Below are 20,024 nucleotides of genomic sequence, written 5' to 3' on the forward strand. Positions count from 1 at the left end.
GAGCTTTAAACCAGAGCTTCTAATATTATTCTCCTTTTATTTTTGAGCTTATTTTATTTAAGTGGAGTGGCCCAATAAAGTGTACCCCGAATTATTTTCTTTCCCTCTCTGCTCCTTTACCCTGATCCATGTCGGCCATGTAGGATTAGTGATGAAAGCTTAATTAAGCTTCATTATCTCACAAACTTTAGGTCATCAAGTCACCACTACGCTGTTACATATCAGCCATTGTCTTACACCTCAATGACCAACCCTAGATTATATTGGTGGAGTCCTAGACTGACCCTGGATTTATCTGTTCAACTCATTGTTTCCATTTAAATGGGGTGGGGGGGGGGAACAGCTTTTTACATTTTAGGACAGGCTGATGTATAAAACCTTGACTTCAACCCTCAACATAAAGGCTCCATGAAAATGTCATATAATGAAGGAAAATTCAAACTTAAAACGAGTAATTGATCGATTAAGCGTACATGCGCCACAGATAACACCCATTTACAGACTTATATTTTCTTGAAAACACAGCTTTATTGACAATCTCCCATGGTGTGAAAAACCAAGTCCTATCTCTGACGCTGTCCAATTCGTACAGTGTCCATATTAGGACAGCCTCAGTCTCAGCAGGACTTGTTTGTATATCTGGCTGTCCTAATATGGACACCATACATCGTGTGGCCCTGGTGAAGAGCCTGGTGAAGGGGGATATTTCGATCAGGCACTTGGAGTCGTCATTGGCTGCAGCTGGAACAGGGCTTTAGGCCATTCTCGTTGCACCAGGTGCACTTCAGGGCTTTGAACGAGTCCGTGAAGCAGTTGCGGAAAACGGACAACTTGCTACCATGGCACATGGGGCACGGGACGAAGGCAAAGCCCCCACAGGTCTGGCACATGTGGGGGTGCTGTACCCTCTGGGGGAAAGCAGACACACACACACACACACACACACACACGCACACACAAACAACCAGTCATGCCACTGGCTGAATTTAAAGCTAATTAACATAGTCCTGTAGTGTATGCAAGACCTTTAAGGGTTTACGTGCATCGTTGTATGCCTAATTGGGCTCTTTTCTTTGAAAGGTTGACAACATGTTATTTTCCCTGAGAGGAAAGGTGTTACGAATTCCCTGCCGGTGACTGTTATCAGCACCTCACAACCCTGAGCTGCACACTCCACTCCCCATCCCCCACACCTGGAGCCTGAGAGTCTAGGGGGTACCATAAACCTGCCTCTCAAACTCTCCCTGACCTGTGTGACCTGTGCCATGATAGGTTGCTAGGGATGTTACTAGGGGGGCGGACATCTGCCCAGCCTCTTGACTATACAGGTCACACAATACTTGCAGTCTCCCTCAAGCAGTGGCAGAGAGCTACATCTCTGTCTCTGCCCATCAACAACTCACTCATATCTCTGGACTTGTGGGATGGTGTGACATGTATATATTGTTCTTAATAGTTAGTTGTTGTTGCATTATGTATGCTGCCTCTGTATAGCTTGTAACCTGTAAACATGTTCAGGGATAATGTCATTTATACAGTCCTTTATTACTGTTATTACTGGTCTTGTGATGTCGTATGTACAGTATATTCATTGCCTTTCATTTCCTTCTACAGAACCGCTACCATTCCACTACCTTTCCCACTTTTCATTCCCATGTGCATCCCCATGTTCATCTTCCTCAGTGTGTTTAAATAACGTTCCTGTGGGGGTAACTCTTGGTCTGCTTTATTCCCCTCTAACCGGGGGCGGTGTCAATGAGTCACAAACGAGTCGCTCTCTTTCAAAAACGTTAAAAACAGAGCCCTTTTCACAGTAGTATGTCTGTCAGTATCTTGGCTCTGTTTGAAACACTTCAGTTCACACAACCTACATTTTTTATATGACCCTCACCTGTGTGTGAACATATTTGTTGGATGCAGAATCAATAACAAGCCTTCCATTATTGATGGCCATTTATTGATGCCCGTTCATCATTTATGTCAGTTCACTGATGTATTATTGATGCCATATCACTGTCGATGAGTAGGCCAATATGGTATATCAGAATGATCAATAAAATGTTTATATCCTGTGTTTCACTTGTTTATTTTAATCATATTAAATTGCAAACATATTGGGGTTTTTTGTAATTTGAGGAGTCAGAGGCATCAGCTGAAACATTACATTGAATTTGTTAATAACTGTGCAGTTAAAAGTGTTATTACTGAATGTATTGTATCTGTCGTTTGGTGGTACTTGATGAAAAATTACCTCAATTTTGGCCAGAAGATCCTGAAGTTCTCCTGATTCATTCATGTCCAATATTTTCTCAGCACCCTGCAAAGTTATTATCATAGTGTAAGATTCATTATATCATTACTAGACCTTTGATAATTTCATAGCTAATACATTCATAACACTTCGATAAGATCAAGATGGATCAGTGTTTGACTTGGGCCGGTACAAAGTTTGGGTGCCGGTACTGTTTATATTTCGGTGCAGGAGCTCCACAATACTTTTGAGCTAATAATTCTATAAAATGATAAGCCATTTAGCAGACGCTTTTATCCAAAGCAACTTACAGTCATGTGTGCATACATTTTTACGTATGGGTGGTCCCAGGGATCGAACCCACTACCCTGGCGTTACAAGCGCCATGCTCTACCAATTGAGCTACAGAGGACCACATAACAGGTTGCTCTCTCTCCTTCCATTTTATATTTGAGTCATTTAGCAGACGCTCTTATCCAGAGCCACATACAGTTAGTGAGTGCATACATTTTTCATACTTTTTTCATACTGGCCCCCCTTGGGAATCGAACCCACAACCCTGGCGTTGCAAGCGCCATGCTCTACCAACTGACCTACAGGAGGCTACACACGTTATAAGAGATGCAGGAACTCAATCAGTTGAACATTTGACATGCCTTTCCTCAGCTGCAGTGACCTCCTGCCCAAGTCAAGCACTGAGATGGATTATATATTTTGTTTGATGGTAATACATGCTATATATAATGTTACACAATAGGATGTTAGTCATTTCAAATGTCAACAGTATTCATAAAGCGTCGAAGTGTAGGAGTGATTTTGACATTTACATTTTAGTCATTTAGCAGACGCTCTTATCCAGAGCGACTTACAGTTAGTGCAAACATATTTTTTTTTTTCATACCCCCTGGTCCCTCTGTACATTTAATCTTATTCATTATGATATAAAAGGCCATACTGATTCTAAATCAGCACTCCTAGTCTGAGATGGTTTAGGCCCAGGAATTGTAAAATTACTTGTATGACCAAGTGAAAGCACTGACCCCGAGATAGTGTCCATCGATGAACACGACTGGTAGAGAGAGAGGTTCGCCCACACGCTTGCATCGTTCTTCCAGGTCCTTCCCATACTCACAGTCCAGGGCTATGTTCTTTTCCAGGAACTTGACCCTGTGGTTCGAAAAGATCTTCCGGACCAACTCACACCGTTCAAACGTGGTCCTTACTACTCGAAAGCTGGTGGTGTAGATCACGATCCGCCCAAATTCTAGTGTCAACTCCGGCTTGTAAGGAAAACACAAAAAAAGGAAATTAGATACTGTATGTGATCAACTATATACTCTCCCCTACAAACAGTATTTATTTGAACAGTGAAGATAAAACATTTAATTTGGCGCTATACTCCAGCATTTTGGATTTGACATCAAATGTTTTGTGAGGCGACAGTAGACAATCTCACCCTTTTTTTCACATTTTCATACATATCTGTTTTACCAGTTAGAAATAAATGCACTTTATTTATCTCCCAATTTGAAGGTGTCATAAGTATTTGGACAAATTCACTTATAGTGTATTACATTTAGTAAAAAGTGTAGTATTTGGTCCAATATTCCTAGCACGCAATGACTACATCAAGCTTTTAAAAGATTTGCCATGGGGCCCTCAAATCCTCAAACAGTTCTACAGCTGCATCATTGAGAGCATCTTTACTGGCTGCATCACTGCTTGGTATGGCAACTGCACCGCCCTCGATCGCGTGGTGCTACAGAGGGTGGTGCGGACAACCCAGTGCATCACTTGGGCAGAGCTCAGGTGGTGTGAAAAGAAGGCCCGGAAAATTGTTAAAGACTCCAGCCACCCAAGCCATAGACTATTCTCTCTGCTTCTGCACGGCAAGCGGTACCGGAGCATCAAGTCTGACACTAGCAGGCTCCTGAACAGCTTCTATCCACAAGTCATAAGACTGCTAAATAGCTAACAAAATGGCTACACGGACTATCTGCATTGACCCTTCTATTTTTTGCACATTCTATGCACATTCTACACACTCCAAAACACACACACACACTTAATTTGCTCACACACACATAACACGCACACACATTTATGCTGACTCTACACACACAAACACACACTCGCATACGATCATCATATACGCTGCTGCTACTCTGTTTATCATACAGTGCATTTGGAAAGTATTCAGACCCCTTGACTTTTTCCACATTTTGTTACGTTACAGCCTTATTCTAAAATTGATTAAATATTTTTTTTACCTCATCAATCTACACCCAATACCCCACAATGACAAAGCGAAAACAGGTTCAGATTTCTTTGCAAATGTATTAAAAATACAAAAACAGAAATACCTTATTTACATAAGTATTCAGACCCTTTGCTATGATGATGATGTACCATTGTACCATTAGCTAGAGCTAGCCAAAAGTTGGCTAGCGTTAGCTAGCTAGCTTGATCACTAACTTCAGCTATTATGTTTTGCCTCAACCACACTAGACCTGAATCAAACGATGAAACCAGCTGCTAAACGATTGACATTTTTTCAGCGCAGTGTGAGTTTTTATTAGTCAGTATTGCAATGTAACGTTATTGATCTGTCAGTTTCCCTAGCTAATTCCATACTTTTCACACTGACACGGTATAAACAGCTCTACAGGATTCACTGTCATGGTGCAGAGTCAGTACACAACGCTATGCTCATCATGTCTTAGCAGGATCAGATGGTGACAGGTGTCCCTGCAGGGTCAGACAGCCAGGGAAGACCAGTCTACGGTGCTCAGGTGAATTTTGCTGTATATTATAACAATCAGTAACTGGATACAAAGTTCTATCTTGAGTTGATGGGTAGGCTACAGTCTGGGATCTGGGAATAATGGTCATTTCAAGGATTGAACCATTGATTCTATCCATGGATAATATAATGTATAAATGTACACCAAGGCAATTCTTTGTCATGAAGAACAGGCCCCATGTAGCTCAGTTGGTAGAGCATGGCGCTTGCAACGCCAGGGTTGTGGGTTCGTTTCCCACGGGGGCCAGTATGAAAAAATATATGCACTCACTAACTGTAAGTCGCTCTGGATAAGAGCATCTGCTAAATGACTAAAATGTAAAATGATGTGAGCAGGATCAGATGGTGACAGGGGTCTCATCAGGGTCAGACAGCCAGTCTGTGACAGCGCAGATGTGAACTTTTCCTGATACAACACTTTATCCTCTCTGTGCTGCAAACATTGGACAAGCAATAACCTTCACAGATTGAAACTATTTTAAGGCAGTCTGACAAACCTCTAAAGTTGATTTCCAAACTGTATCAAGGGTTGATAGAGGCTTTTACAGATTATACAAAAAATGTGAGGAAGACCTGGGAGACACAATTGATGATGATGAATGGATACAGATATGGTAGAATGCCCAGTCATGTTCATATAATCTCAGAGATAAATTACTGCAGTTTAAGACCATCCATAGAACGTACTACAGTGCACTCGAAAAGTATTCAGACCCCTTCCCTTTTTCCACATTTTGTTACGTTACAGCCTTATTCTAAATTGTTTAAATAAATGTTTTTCCTCATCAATATACACACATTACCCCATAATGACAAAGCGAAAATAGGTTTTTATACATTTTTGCAAATTCATTAAAAATCAAAAACAGAAAACCTTAAGTAATCAGACTCGAAATTGAGCTCAGGTGCATCCTGTTCCCATTGATCATCCTTAAGCTGTTTCTACAACTTGATTGGAGTCCACCTGTGGTATTTTAAATTGATTGGACATGATGTGTATAGGCACACACCTCTCTATATAAGGTCCCACAGTTGACAGTGCATGTCAGAGCAAAAACCAAGCCATGAGGTCGAAGGAATTGTCCGTAGAGCTCCGAGACAGGATGTTGAGGAACAGATCTGGGGAAGGGTACCAAAAAATGTCTGCAGCATTGAAGGTCCCCAAGAACACAGTGGCCTCCATTATTCTTAAATGGAAGAAGTTTGGAATCACCCAGACTCTTTCTAAAGCTGGCCGTCCGGCCATACTGAGCAATCGGGGTAGAATGGCCTTGGTCAGGGAGGTAACCAAGAACCTGATGGTCACTCTGACAGAGCTCCTTTGTGGAGATGGGAGAACCTTCCAGAAGGACAACCATCTCTGCAGGTCTTTATGGTAGAGTGGCCAGACGGAAGCCTCTCCTCAGTAAAAGGCACATGACAGCCCGCTTGGAGTTTGCCAAAAGGTACCTAAAGGACTCTCAGACCATGAGAAACAAGATTCTCTGGTCTGATTAAACCAAGAGTGATGGAGGCCACTGTGTTCTTGGGGACCTTCAATGCTGCATACATTTTTTGGTACCCTTCCCCAGATCTGTGCCTCGACACAATCCTGTCTCTGATCTCTACAGACAATTCCTTCGACCTCATGGCTTGGTTTTTGCTCTGAAATGCACTGTCAACTGTGGGACCTTATATAGACAGGGGTGTGCCTTTTCAAATCATGTCCGATCGGTTGAATTTACCACAGGTGGACTCCATCAAGCTGTAAAAACATCTCAAGAATGATCAATGGAAACAGGATGCACCTGAGCTCAATTTCGAGTCTCATAGCAAAGTGTCTTACGAAAGTATTCACTCCCCTTGGCATTTTTCCTATTTTGTTGCCTTACAACCTGGAATTAAAATGGATTTTTGGGGGGTTTGTATCATTTGATTTACACAACATGCCTACCACTTTGAAGATGCTAAATATTTTTTATTGTGAAACAAACAAGAAATATGACAAAGAAACAGAAAACTTGAGCGTGCATAACTATTCACCCTCCCCAAAGTCAATACTTTGTAGAGCCACCTTTTGCAGCAATTACAGCTGCAAGTCTCATGGGGTATGTCTCTATAAGCTTGGCATATCTAGCCACTGGGATTTTTGCCCATTATTCAAGGCAAAACTGATCTAGCTCCTTCAAGTTGGATGGGTGTACAGCAATCTTTAAGTCATACCACAGATTCTCAATTGGATTGAGGTCTGGGCTTTGACAAGGCCATTCCAAGACATTTAAATGTTTCCCCTTAAACCACTCGAGTGTTGCTTTAGCAGTATGGTCATTGTCCTGCTGGAAGGTGAACCTCCGTTCCAGTCTCAAATCTCTGGAAGAATGAAACAGGTTTCCCTCAAGAATTTCCCTGTATTTAGCGCCATCCATCATTCCTTCAATTCTGACCAGTTTCCCAGTCCCTGCCAATGAAAAACATCACCACAGCATGATGCTGCCACTACCATGCGCCACTGTGGGGATGGTGTTCTCGGGGTGATGAGAGGTGTTGGGTTTGCACCAGACATAGCATTTTCCTTGATGGCCAAAAAGCTCAATTTGAGTCTCATCTGACCAGAGTACCTTCTTCCATATGTTTGGGGAGTCTCCCACATGCCTTTTGGCGAACACCAAACGTGTTTGCTTATTTTTTTCTTTAAGCAATGGCCACTCTTCCGTAAAGCTCCTTCAGGGTTATCTTTGGTCTCTTTGTTGCCTCTCTGATTAATGTCCTCCTTGCCCGGTCTGTGAGTTTTGGTTGGCGGCCCTCTCTTGGCAGGTTTGATGTAGTGCCATATTCTTTCAATTTTTTAGTAATGGATTTAATGGTGCTCTGTGGGATGTTCAAAGTTTCATATATTTTTTTATAACCCAAACCTGATCTGTACTTCTCCACAACTTTGTCCCTGACCTATTTGGAGAGCTCCTTGGTCTTCATGGTGCCGCTTGCTTGGTGGTGCCCCTTGCTTAGTGGTGCTGCAGACTCTGGGGCCTTTCAGAACAGGTGTATATATACTGAGATCATGTGACAGATCATGTGACACTTAGATTGCACACAGGTGGACTTTATTTAACTAATTATGTGACTTCTAAAGGTAATTGGTTGCACAAGATCTTAGTTAGGGGCTTCATAATAATGGGGGTGAATACATATGCACGCACCACTTTTCCGTTATTTATTTTTTAGAATTTTTGAGACAAGGTATTTTTTTTCATTTCACTTCACCAATTTGGACTATTTTGTGTATGTCCATTACATGAAATCCAAATAACAATCAATTTAAATTACAGGTTGAAATGCAACAAAATAGGAAAAACGCCAAGGGGGATGAATACTTTTGCAAGGCACTGTAAATAAGGCATTTCTGTTTTTTTTATACTAAATGTTCAAAAATATTGAAAAACCTGTTTTTGCTTTGTCATTATGGGGTATGGTGTGTAGATTGATGAGGATTTTTATTTATTTAATCTATTTTAGAATAAGGCTGTAACGTAACAAAATGTGGAAAAAGTCAAGGGGTCTGAATACTTTCCGAATGATAATGACGTCAATGCGTGATTTCCCTGGCTCAGAAAAAGTTGCCTCTTTTCTTCTGAGCACCGTTCAAAATTCAAAAGTGAAACATTGTTTCTGAGGTCGGACATTCAGACAGCTAGGCGTATATTAACCCCACTGTACAACCCCCACTGTATCAAACCAAATTGCTAGGCTGGAAGCAAGGGGAAATAATGTGCTTGTTGTTAAAATACAAGAGATGATTTGGACAGCAACATGAACATAAAAATTATGATATTCTTATGAAGGCGCACTGCTCATTCAGATGGAACTGTTAGCATGCACCTCTAACGTTTAATTGCGGACCGCCATAATACCATAGAAGAAGATGAAAAGGATAACTTTTGCATAGAGACATTGTCATAAGAGATAAGATTATTGTACCAATGTTGAATGTCAATACAGAAATAGCTAACTAGCTATTATGCTAAGGCAAGAATTAGTTGAGGTAAAAGTTTGTTAAAAAGGCAGAGCAGCACTTTATTATGGACAGACTTCTCCCCATCTTAGCTAGCAGTTGTATCAACATGTTTTGACCATGACACTGTCGCTGGGCAATGACTTTGTTAACGTTAGCTAGCTAACTTGACCTTGGTTAAAAGTTTCCTTGTATGCCTTTTTCTGCAGATCATTCTATGCATCGTTCTGTTTGTGTCTGACAACATTAGACGTTGAACATAGGTACTAGCTAGCCACCTAGCTAGCTAACGAAAGCTAGCTAAATTAGCTCGAAAGCTAGCTAGGTTAAGTAATGTTTGAACATTGATAGTTAGCTAGCTCCTGGAGCGAAGAAGCTATCCTGTTAGATAACGTTAATAGTTGATCTAATAACGTTAATAGTTTATCCTGTCAGCGAACATGTTTAGGTCCTAGCCAGTTATTTAGCTAGTTATTTATGCCTATGCCAGAAATACTAAATCTTGCTATGCATTGCTTTAACTTAGCTAGCTAGTTAACGTTATCAATTAGAGAGACATTCAGGTCTTACCTAGCTACGATTCCTAGCTAGTTGTCTAACGCTAGCTGTAAACAGCCGAGTTGACTTACTATTTCAATAGGCTTTAATGAGTAGAATAACTAGCTAGCTAGCTAATTAACGTTAGTATTTGAAACCATCTGAGTCCTATGATTAAACATCTATCATTTACAAAGCGTTAATTGTTTCTGGCAGTCATACCATACCTGATATTACGTAAAAAAAAAATATATATATATATAGATCAAGGATATCCACTTGAAATCCGCCAACACAGTACAACCCCAATCAAAGTAAGTACAGAATATTTTGTTGTTGTACATTTACCCTTTTCTCATTATTGTAATAACATGATGTTCTACTGGAAACCTGTCTTTATCTATGTGCTTACACAAATGGCTATGTACTTACACAAATGACTGATGATCGGCTGAGAGAAATTGATAAAAAAATATTGTGGGAGCTGTTTTGTTAGACTTCAGTGCAGCTTTTGACATTATCGATCATAATCTGCTGCTGGAAAAATCTGTGTTATGGCTTCACATCCCCTGCTATATTGTGGATCAATAATTACACCTTATGGAAGAGTGGGGACTGTGAAGAGACACACACACTGACACACGCATTCTCACACACATGATAACATACGCACTATACACACGTACACATGGATTTTATGTTGTAGTAGAGTAGTGGCCTGAGGGCACACACTTAATGTGCTGTGAAATATGTAGTGAAATGTATTGTCATGCTTTTAAAATTGTATATAACTGGCTTAATTTTGCTGGCCCCAGGAAGAGTAGTTGCTACCTTGGCAGCAGCTAATGCAGATTCATAATGAATACAAATACAGGAGGGGACTAAGCACGCACCCCTGGCGGATGTGTTTTTGCCTACCCTCACCACCTGGGGGCGACCCGCCAGGAAGTCCAGGGGAGAGGTAGGCTACACCTGAAGTCAGACTGTTACTAGGAGGGTGTGTGTGGATGTGGGTGGTCTTTCTTTATCTCAACTCTCACTGATCATTTCTGTCATACCTTGATCTCTCATTTCCCCTCTCTCTCCCCTTTCTATCGTTCTCTCTCCCCATTTTTTCCATATTTCTTTCTCTCTAAAAGTGTGAAGGCTCTGTATAATGAGCTCTACAACACTATCATAGCCATCAATAGCCAGGTTTCCATCCAATTGGCGACAGATTTTCACTCAAATATTCACATATCTGCATAAAGAAAATATGCTAATTTTCCCACCAGTGGTGTGCTTCCACCAAATGGACTTGTTGCAGATAAAAATCAGTGCGTGATGGCATAGTGCACAAAAAATGTACTTTTTTGCTTAAGTTTTCATGTACTGAATAAAAATCTAAAGTTCAATGTGTTTCTATCGCATTTTGAACTCTACATTTACATTTTACATTTTAGTCATTTAATCTACCAATAGTTTTGTCACAAAAATAGCAAATGTGCCTACTCAGGTCTTGGCACGTGCGCTCTAGCCAACAGCTCGCAGATACAGTGCGGATAGGCTAGTCTAGATTATGAGATTATTATGGATATTTTTATTTGTGAAATGGCATTCAAACATTGATCATTATGTCACCAGAATCAAACCCTCGATATTTATTGGAAATGAGCATCAAGATCACAGTACATTTTCATCACCCTGTGAAGTTCATCATGTTATTTCATCTGTAGCCTAATAAACTGCATGGTTTCCCATATCATCGCGTGACTCCAAGTTTACTTCGATATGATGGTTATTATATAAATATTTGTGCATAAAGGCGTTTCCACCGCCATTTCTCGCATAGTTAATTTTACTGACACAAAAAGATCCCACTATGTCGAATGTTACAGGAGGGGGTCGCAGTTCCGGGGCGACCCACTAGGTGTCATCCTCCGACAACCTTAGGCACATCCTTACTCACAGTCTGGACTAATCATTATCCTATTGGTGTCACCTGTGTCTACCTGTTCACCTGTGTATTTATGCCCTCACTTCCCTGTGTTCCCTTGCTCTGTTTTCTCTGCTAGTTTCTTGATGCCAAAAGGTACTACTCAGTGTCTGATCGCGAGACTTATGTACAGGTACTTGAGAAGTGTTCTCCCTGTTTCATTGTTGTTTTCAGTCGTAGTTAGTATTTTGTATGTTTGCTGTCAGCCTGTTTTTTGAGACCAATTTAACCAAGTCCGTTATTTTGTATCCTGGTTTTGGGACCACCAGTAAAATCCTTGTTTCACCATCTCTGCCTACTGCCTACTGTCTATCATGCACCGCACCTGGGTCACACCTCACACCAACCCTTACAGTCGAACTAACAAAGGGTAGCTACAAACAGCACAGGAATGCAATCATCAACATGTATTGATCACATCTTTACTAATGCTGCAGAAATGTGCTTTAAAGCAGTATCCAAATCCATCGGATGTAGTGATCACAATATAGTAGCCATATCTAGGAAAACCAAAGTTCTAAAGGCTGGGCCTAATACAGTGGGGGAAAAAAGTATTTAGTCAGCCACCAATTGTGCAAGTTCTCCCACTTAAAAAGATGAGAGAGGCCTGTAATTTTCATCATAGGTACACGTCAACTATGACAGACAAATTGAGGGAAAAAAATCCAGAAAATCACATTGTAGGATTTTTAATGAATTTATTTGCAAATTATGGTGGAAAATAAGTATTTGGTCACCTACAAACAAGCAAGATTTTTGGCTCTCACAGACCTGTAACTTCTTCTTTAAGAGGCTTCTCAGTCCTCCACTCGTTACCTGTATTAATGGCACCTGTTTGAACTTGTTATCAGTATAAAAGACACCTGTCCACAACCTCAAACAGTCACACTCCAAACTCCACTATGGCCAAGACCAAAGAGCTGTCAAAGGACACCAGAAACAAAATTGTAGACCTGCACCAGGCTGGGAAGACTGAATCTGCAATAGGTAAGCAGCTTGGTTTGAAGAAATCAACTGTGGGAGCAATTATTAGGAAATGGAAGACATACAAGACCACTGATAATCTCCCTCGATCTGGGGCTCCACGCAAGATCTCACCCCGTGGGGTCAAAATGATCACAAGAACGGTGAGCAAAAATCCCAGAACCACACGGGGGGACCTAGTGAATGACCTGCAGAGAGCTGGGACCAAAGTAACAAAGCCTACCATCAGTAAAACACTACGCCGCCAGGGGCTCAAATCCTGCAGTGCCAGACGTGTCCCCCTGCTTAAGCCAGTACATGTCCAGGCCCGTCTGAAGTTTGCTAGAGTGCATTTGGATGATCCAGAAGAGGATTAGGAGAATGTCATATGGTCAGATGAAACCAAAATAGAACTTTTTGGTAAAAACTCAACTCGTCGTGTTTGGAGGACAAAGAATGCTGATTTGCATCCAAAGAACACCATACCTACTGTGAAGCATGGGGGTGGAAACATCATGCTTTGGGGCTGTTTTTCTGCAAAGGGACCAGGACGACTGATCCGTGTAAAGGAAAGAATGAATGGGGCCATGTATCGTGACATTTTGAGTGAAAACCTCCTTCCATCAGCAAGGGCATTGAAGATGAAACGTGGCTGGGTCTTTCAGCATGACAATGATCCCAAACACACCGCCCGGGCAACGAAGGAGTGGCTTCGTAAGAAGCATTTCAAGGTCCTGGAGTGGCCTAGCCAGTCTCCAGATCTCAACCCCATAGAAAATCTTTGGAGGGAATTGAACGTCCGTGTTGCCCAGCGACAGCCTCAAAACATCACTGCTCTAGAGGAGATCTGCATGGAGGAATGGGCCAAAATACCAGCAACAGTGTGTGAAAACCTTGTGAAGACTTACAGAAAACGTTTGACCTGTGTCATTGCCAACAAAGGGTATATAACAAAGTATTGAGAAACTTTTGTTATTGACCAAATACTTATTTTCCACCATAATTTGCAAATAAATTCATTAAAAATCCTACAATGTGATTTTCTGGATTTTTTTTCCTCATTTTGTCTGTCATAGTTGATGTGTACCTATGATGAAAATTACAGGACTCTCTCATCTTTTTAAGTGGGAGAACTTGCACAATTGGTGGCTGACAAAATACTTTTTTTCCCCCACTGTATATGGTATAAGAGGTCATAAAATACGTTTTGTAGTGATTCTTATGTTGATGATGAATTTGCTTATTCCAGTTACTAATAAGCATGCACCCATTAAGAAAATGGCTGTAAAAACATTTAAATCCCCTTGGATTAATGAGGAATTGACTAGTTGTATGGTTGAGAGGGATGAGGCAAAAGGAATGGCAAATAAGTCTGGCTGCACAACCAACTGGCAAATGTGCTGCAAATTGAGAAATCATGTGACTAAACTGAATAAAAAGAAGAATAAATTATACTATGAAACAAAGATAAATGATATAAAGAATGACAGTAAACAGCTTTGGAGCACCTTAAATCATTAATTGAATTAGAATGCTCATTCATCACAAAATCCATTGATATATTAGCAAACTTAGGCATGATATGCCAGCAACAAACGCTGACACTACACATCCAAGTATGACTGACCAAATTATGAAAGACAAGCATTGTAATTTTGATTTCCGCAAAGTGAGTGTGGAAGAGGTGAAAAAATTGTTGTTGTCTTTCAACAATGACAAGCCACCAGGGTCTGACAACTTGGATGGAAAATAGCAGACGATATTGCCACTCCTATTTGCCATATCTTCAATTTAAGCCTACTAGAAAGTGTGTTGCCCCAGGCCTGGAGGGAAGCAAAACTCATTCCGCTACCTAAGAATAATAAAGCCCCCTTTACTGGCTCAAATAGCCAACCAATCAGCCTGTTATCAATCGTTAGTAAACGTTTGGAAAAAATGGTGTTTGACCAGATACAATGCTATTTTACAGTAAAGAAATTGACAACAGACTTTCAGCACACTTATAGGGAAGGACATTCAACAAGCACAGCACTTACACAAATGACTGATGATGATAAAAATATTGCGGCGGCTGTTTTGTTAGACTTCAGTGCGGCTTTTGACATTATTGATCATAGTCTGCTGCTGGAAAAACGCATGTGTTATGGCTTTATTGTGGAGAACGAGTTACCTGTCTAACAGAACAGAGAGGGAGTTCTTTAATGGAAGCCTCTCCAACATAAGGAAATCCCCAGGGCAGCTGTTTCAATCTTTACTAACGACATGCCTCTGGCTTAAAGTAAAGCCAGTGTGTCTATGTATGCAGATGACTCAACACTATACACGTCAGCTACTACAACGACTGAAATGACTGCAACACTTAACAAAGAGCTGCAGTTAGTTTCAGAATGGGTGGCAAGGAATAAGTTAGTCCTAAATATTTCAAAAACTAAAAGCATTGTATTTGGGACAAATCATGCACTAAACCCTAAATCTCAACTAAATATTGAAATATATAATGTGGAAATTGAGCAAGTTGATGTGACTAAATTGCTTGGAGTAACCCTGTATTGTAAACTGTCATGGTCAAAACATGTTGATACAACTGTAGCTAAGATGGGGAGAAGTCTGTCCATAATAAAGCGCTGCTCTGCCTTTTTAACAAAACTATAAAAAAGGCAGGTTCTACAGGCCCTTTTGTCGCACCTGGACAACTGTTCCGTCGTTTGTTCAGGTGCCACAAAGAGGGACTTAGGAAAGTTACAATTGGCTCAGAACAGGGAAGCACGCCTGGCCCTTAAATGTACACAGAGAGCTAACATGAATGATATGCATGTCAATCTCTCCTGGCTCAAAGTGGAGGAGAGATTGACTTCATCAATACTTGTTGACAAGCTGAATGCACCGAGCTGTCTGTTTAAACTACTAGCACACAGCTCAGACACCCATGCATACCTCATAAGACATGGTACCAGAGGTCTCTTCACAATCCCCAAGTCAGAACAGACTATGGGAGGCGCACAGTACTACATAGAGCCATGACTACATGGAACTGTATTCTACATCAGGTAACTGATGCAAGCAGTATAATCAGATTTAAAACTGATAAAAACACACCTTACGGACTGTGAAGAGACACACACATAAGCTAGCACATCCACTCTACACACGCGTACATTGTAATATTGTTGTATGGTGGTATTATACATTTTGTATTGTAGATATGTAGTGGTGTAGTAATGATATATGATGTACTGTTTTATATTTTGTTTTATGTGTAATGTAAGTGCCTTAATGTGTTTGTACCCCAGGAAGCAGCTAATGGGGATCCCTAATAAATACAAATACTTTACCCGCATAAAAACTGTGGATGGAAATGTAGTTACTGAGCAGGACAAAATGTGGAAGAATATCCACAGACCAGGCATGCCCACTGACTGGCCTCAGTTCCAGGTGCAACACACACACACACACACACACACACACACACACAAATACACACAGTGTCACGGAATCAGCCGAGGCTGCCCCTCCTCCTTGCTCGGGAAGGCTTCGGCGTTCGTCGTCCCCGGAGTACTAGCTGCCACCGATCTCTGGTTCGGTGTTTGTCTAGTTTGTCCTGATTGTTTTCACCTGTTTCCCATTATGTTATATTGTATTCCCTTTCTAACCCACTGTCTCTCATTGGTTATTGTGTGTGATTGTTTTCCGTGAGGTCGGCAGTGTTCGGGTGTATGCGTATTTTGTGTCCTCCCTGTTTGGAGGTTTTGTTTGTATTTTGATTACTGTGCTAGTAAAGTTTGTCTGCCAGTAGCTCGGTGTCCTGCGCTTGACTTCGCTCACCGCATACACGTCGCCCTGACACACAGAAGCAGGCTAATGGAAGTTAATGGGGCCTAATGGAGTGTATGGGATGATGTAGACTTCAGCCTCTTTGTTATTGTCAGTGTGTTTAATTTGAACAGTGTTACAAGCTAATGTAGCAGACTGTATAACAGTAGTGTATGGTCCAACAATGTGACCATTATTAGAGACTGCTAGAGGGTAATATACTGGACTAGTTTGCTTTGTTGTTCAATAGAGTCTAATGAAACCTCTCTTTTAGGAGTGGGCAACAACTGCAGCGGTTTATTTGATCTGATCTTGTGCCAGCACAAGCAGCACAAGCCTCTCTCTATGCTTATTAGGGCCGGGACGATACCAGTATCGCAATATTTTAGCTTGGTAAATAAATACATGTGACTCTGGATGACATGATGTTTGCTTCCAACATCAAGGCTGTTTTCTTAAAGAAGTTAAATCCGCTCCGTGTTTTGTTTCTTTGTCAAGACACTAGCGAGTATCGCGATATTGGTATCGTCCCGGCCGTAATGCTTATGTGCGAGTGAAATTAGTTCGGAAAAACTGAAAGTAAGGTTAACTAGGAAATAGTTTTCAAATGTTTTATTATTTAAATATTTAAAAGATATAGTCTCGTAACACCAGCCACACAACACAGTAAAGGAAAACAATTCCTAATTACTGATTGCTTTATTCATTTTGTAGATATTGTTAGTGTTATGTCTCCTCTGTCTCTGTGTGTGTGGATGGATGCATTCACAGACACAGCGATCAGCTTGTTGGGCTGAACAGGGAGCACAATTCTGTAGCGGTGGGACAGAGGAGACAGCAATTGAGAGGGCTTCGTCCTGAGCCCTATACTACGAATCAGATTTGAGGAGTTAGAGAGGTAACTTTGGGATAACCAGTACCATGAAACTCGGGATAACCGGTACCATGAAAATGGCTAATCTTTTAGCGAGGTTTCTATGGCAACAAATCCTTTAGAACTAACCTGCTCCGGGACAGGCTTACTCAGATCTAACTTCATTTTTCCTGAATGAAATGTCTGAACCCCGAGTTGAGGACTAATGAAATCAAATACCCTCCCTCTCGCAAAGATTGTGTCATCATCCCCTTCAATTGAGGAAGACGACTGATCAAATATTTTATTAATCGAATGTTTTTTTGTGTAAAATAATGGTCACGTTAAAATACCAATCACATTACACATTTAGTAAGGACAGCATTTGCTTTCCAAACTGTACGTTTTTCAAAAGATTGTATTTGGAAATTTGCGAAAGGCAAAATGAAAACAGCAACCAACCATAGACATATTATCCATAGATGGCAGTTACCATTCAAGTCAAGACTGGCAGCCACTGCTAGTGTACCCATGAGTTTAATAGTCAAATTGCCAGGGTTAGAAGTTCCAAAACCTATGTCTATGGCCACAAGCAATACGCTGTTCCACAAGGAGCGACAGGAGTGGGGAAAAGGTGCATTGATAAGCACACCAAAACGGCATTTCTGAAAGTCTATTTCACACCATAGCCTGCTGAATTAACAAGATAACTTTTCTTTCATTTTAATTTCGGCACAAATTAAAATGTGGCACTGACTCACCCAATGATTGCTGTTTCAGCATTGCCTCAATGAAGAGTTTGGTGTTTGACTAGCCATGTGCGACAGGCACGCGCCGTTACAAGCCAGCTAGAGTTAGTGGCAAGCTGGCCGGCGAGCAATATCCACTGTCATAGTACAGATGAAGCCTGACCTGGAATGTGAAGCTAACTGAAGCTGACTAGCTTTATAAAAGCCTGAGTAGATATAGCTTGCTTTGTAACCACTCTGGTAACAGACACAGTGAGACACACACTGTGACACACACACTAATCACCATTCCCTTGTATCTCTCTCTGTTAGTCTAATGGCTGGGATGCCAGTGAGATGTTCAAATAGGAGACGTATGGAGTCAACTCCACCTATGGCTTCCTCTCCATGTACACGTGATTATCCTCCCCTCAGATCCTCAATGTCTCAATGGTTTAGTAATGCATTTTTTGCCTCGACAAGCACCCCATTTCAAAACAGAATACCTGTATTTCTACTGGTATACCTTACTGATAATTTTCTCTCCTTTCCATCTATCCCTCTCTCCTCCTCAGTGTTCCTCTGGAGAGGCCTACCTCGGATGAATGAGACCGAGGGTAGCCCCCCAATACCACCACCTCATCTCACTGAAGAACGATGAAGGCAAGACTGAGGAGTACAAGTCCAGTACCATGGTCTAAGAGAGAGGGGCGACATTAATGAGTAGTGCTGAGGGCAGGGGGGTCACGAGAGGAAGCACAGACATACACGAATACATGATCACATACGAACGTGTGACAGAGTTAAGAACGTGCCGTAAGCTCACTCCATAGCTACCTTGAAATGTTGCGGACGGAGACATCCAATTGATACCTTTTGGTTGGCTCAAACCGTCACGTGTGTTTGCAAGCAGAGGATCACTGGTTTGAGCCCAGTGTGGGACCGGGACGGTGGAGGAGGATATGCTGTTTTTGCATTAGCACTACACACCTGATTCAAATCATCAACACTTGATAAGTTGTTCATTTGAATCAGCTGTGTAGTGCTAGGGCAAAAACTAAAATGTGCACCCCCTTGGGTCCCCAGGACCAGGATTAAGAAATGCTGTTCTATCTAGACTAATCACATTCTCCACCTCACCTCTCCCGGTCTACCATATGTAGACATTAACCAACTTTGTGAACACATTGACTATATTTCAATGAATGTTTGTTAGGTGTACCTGTTTGCTTTCTTTGCCGACCACAAGCGTGTAGGTTAGATATGAGAGCATTGCTTGGTTTAAAAAAAGTTTCAGTGTTGCTACAGTTTGCAAACAAAGTAATTGTGACACTATTTATGTTTTTCAGGTGATCATGGTTACGTTCTATCATAGAGATGGGCAACTCCAGTCCTTGGAATGCAATTAGTCTGCGCCCAGATCAGCAGGCGGTCATGAACACTGGTGGGTGTATACACGCGCCCCGAAGGGGCGTTGGTAGGCGCTGGGTCCTCCTGAGCCGCCAGGCAGATGTCTTCGTCCACATCCCAAACGACAGGTGCAACGATGAGAGACGAGGGCAGGATAGGATCCCCCAGATCCCTCCTTTCTCCGGTATGGTGCATCCTGGAGAGTGCGTCGGCCTTCACATTCTGGGATCCTGGGCAGTAAGACAGAATGAATTGGAAGCGAGTGAGAAATTGGGCCCACCTGGCTTGACGAGAGTTAATTCATTTCGCTGACCGTATGTGCTCCAAATTCCGGTGGTCAGTAATAATCCGGAATGGATGGACTGCACCCTCCAGCCAGTGTCTCCATTCCTCCAGAGCAAGGAGCACCACCAACAGCTCCCTGTCTCCAACTCCATAGTTCCTCTCTGCGGGGGTAAGCTTTTTAGAGAAAAAGGCACAGGGATACATTTTTTCTGGCTTACCGTGCCGCTGGGAGAGGACCACACCCACGCCCTCCTCCGATGCGTCCACCTGGATGAAAGGATGAAAGGACGACATGGATCTGGGTGTTTTAGGATGGGCACTGGGGTGAACCTCTCCTTCAGCCTCTTGAAGGCAGCGTCAGCCTCAGGGTTCCAGGCCAGCTTCTGAGGTCCACCCTTAAGAAGAGAGGTGAGCGGGGCGG

The 20,024-nt window shown here is 41.8% G+C and overlaps 1 protein-coding gene across 1 annotated transcript in view; it reads right to left on the bottom strand.

Moving 5' to 3' along the window:
• Window positions 1–514: 514 nt before the first annotated feature.
• LOC121535902 (glutaredoxin domain-containing cysteine-rich protein 1-like) overlaps window positions 515–20,024 on the bottom strand; it is a 38,651-nt gene continuing 19,141 nt past the window's right edge. Inside the window, exons 3-5 of the mRNA XM_041843124.1 lie at window positions 3,292–3,531; window positions 2,252–2,317; window positions 515–908 (exon numbers count right to left, since the gene is read on the bottom strand). Of these exons, the coding sequence (XP_041699058.1) occupies window positions 729–908; window positions 2,252–2,317; window positions 3,292–3,531 (486 nt within the window). The 3' untranslated portion in view covers window positions 515–728. The remainder of the gene's footprint in view (window positions 909–2,251; window positions 2,318–3,291; window positions 3,532–20,024) is intronic.

This window comes from Coregonus clupeaformis, chromosome 2, assembly GCF_020615455.1.
Source record: "Coregonus clupeaformis isolate EN_2021a chromosome 2, ASM2061545v1, whole genome shotgun sequence".
Taxonomy (NCBI): Eukaryota; Metazoa; Chordata; class Actinopteri; order Salmoniformes; family Salmonidae; genus Coregonus; species Coregonus clupeaformis.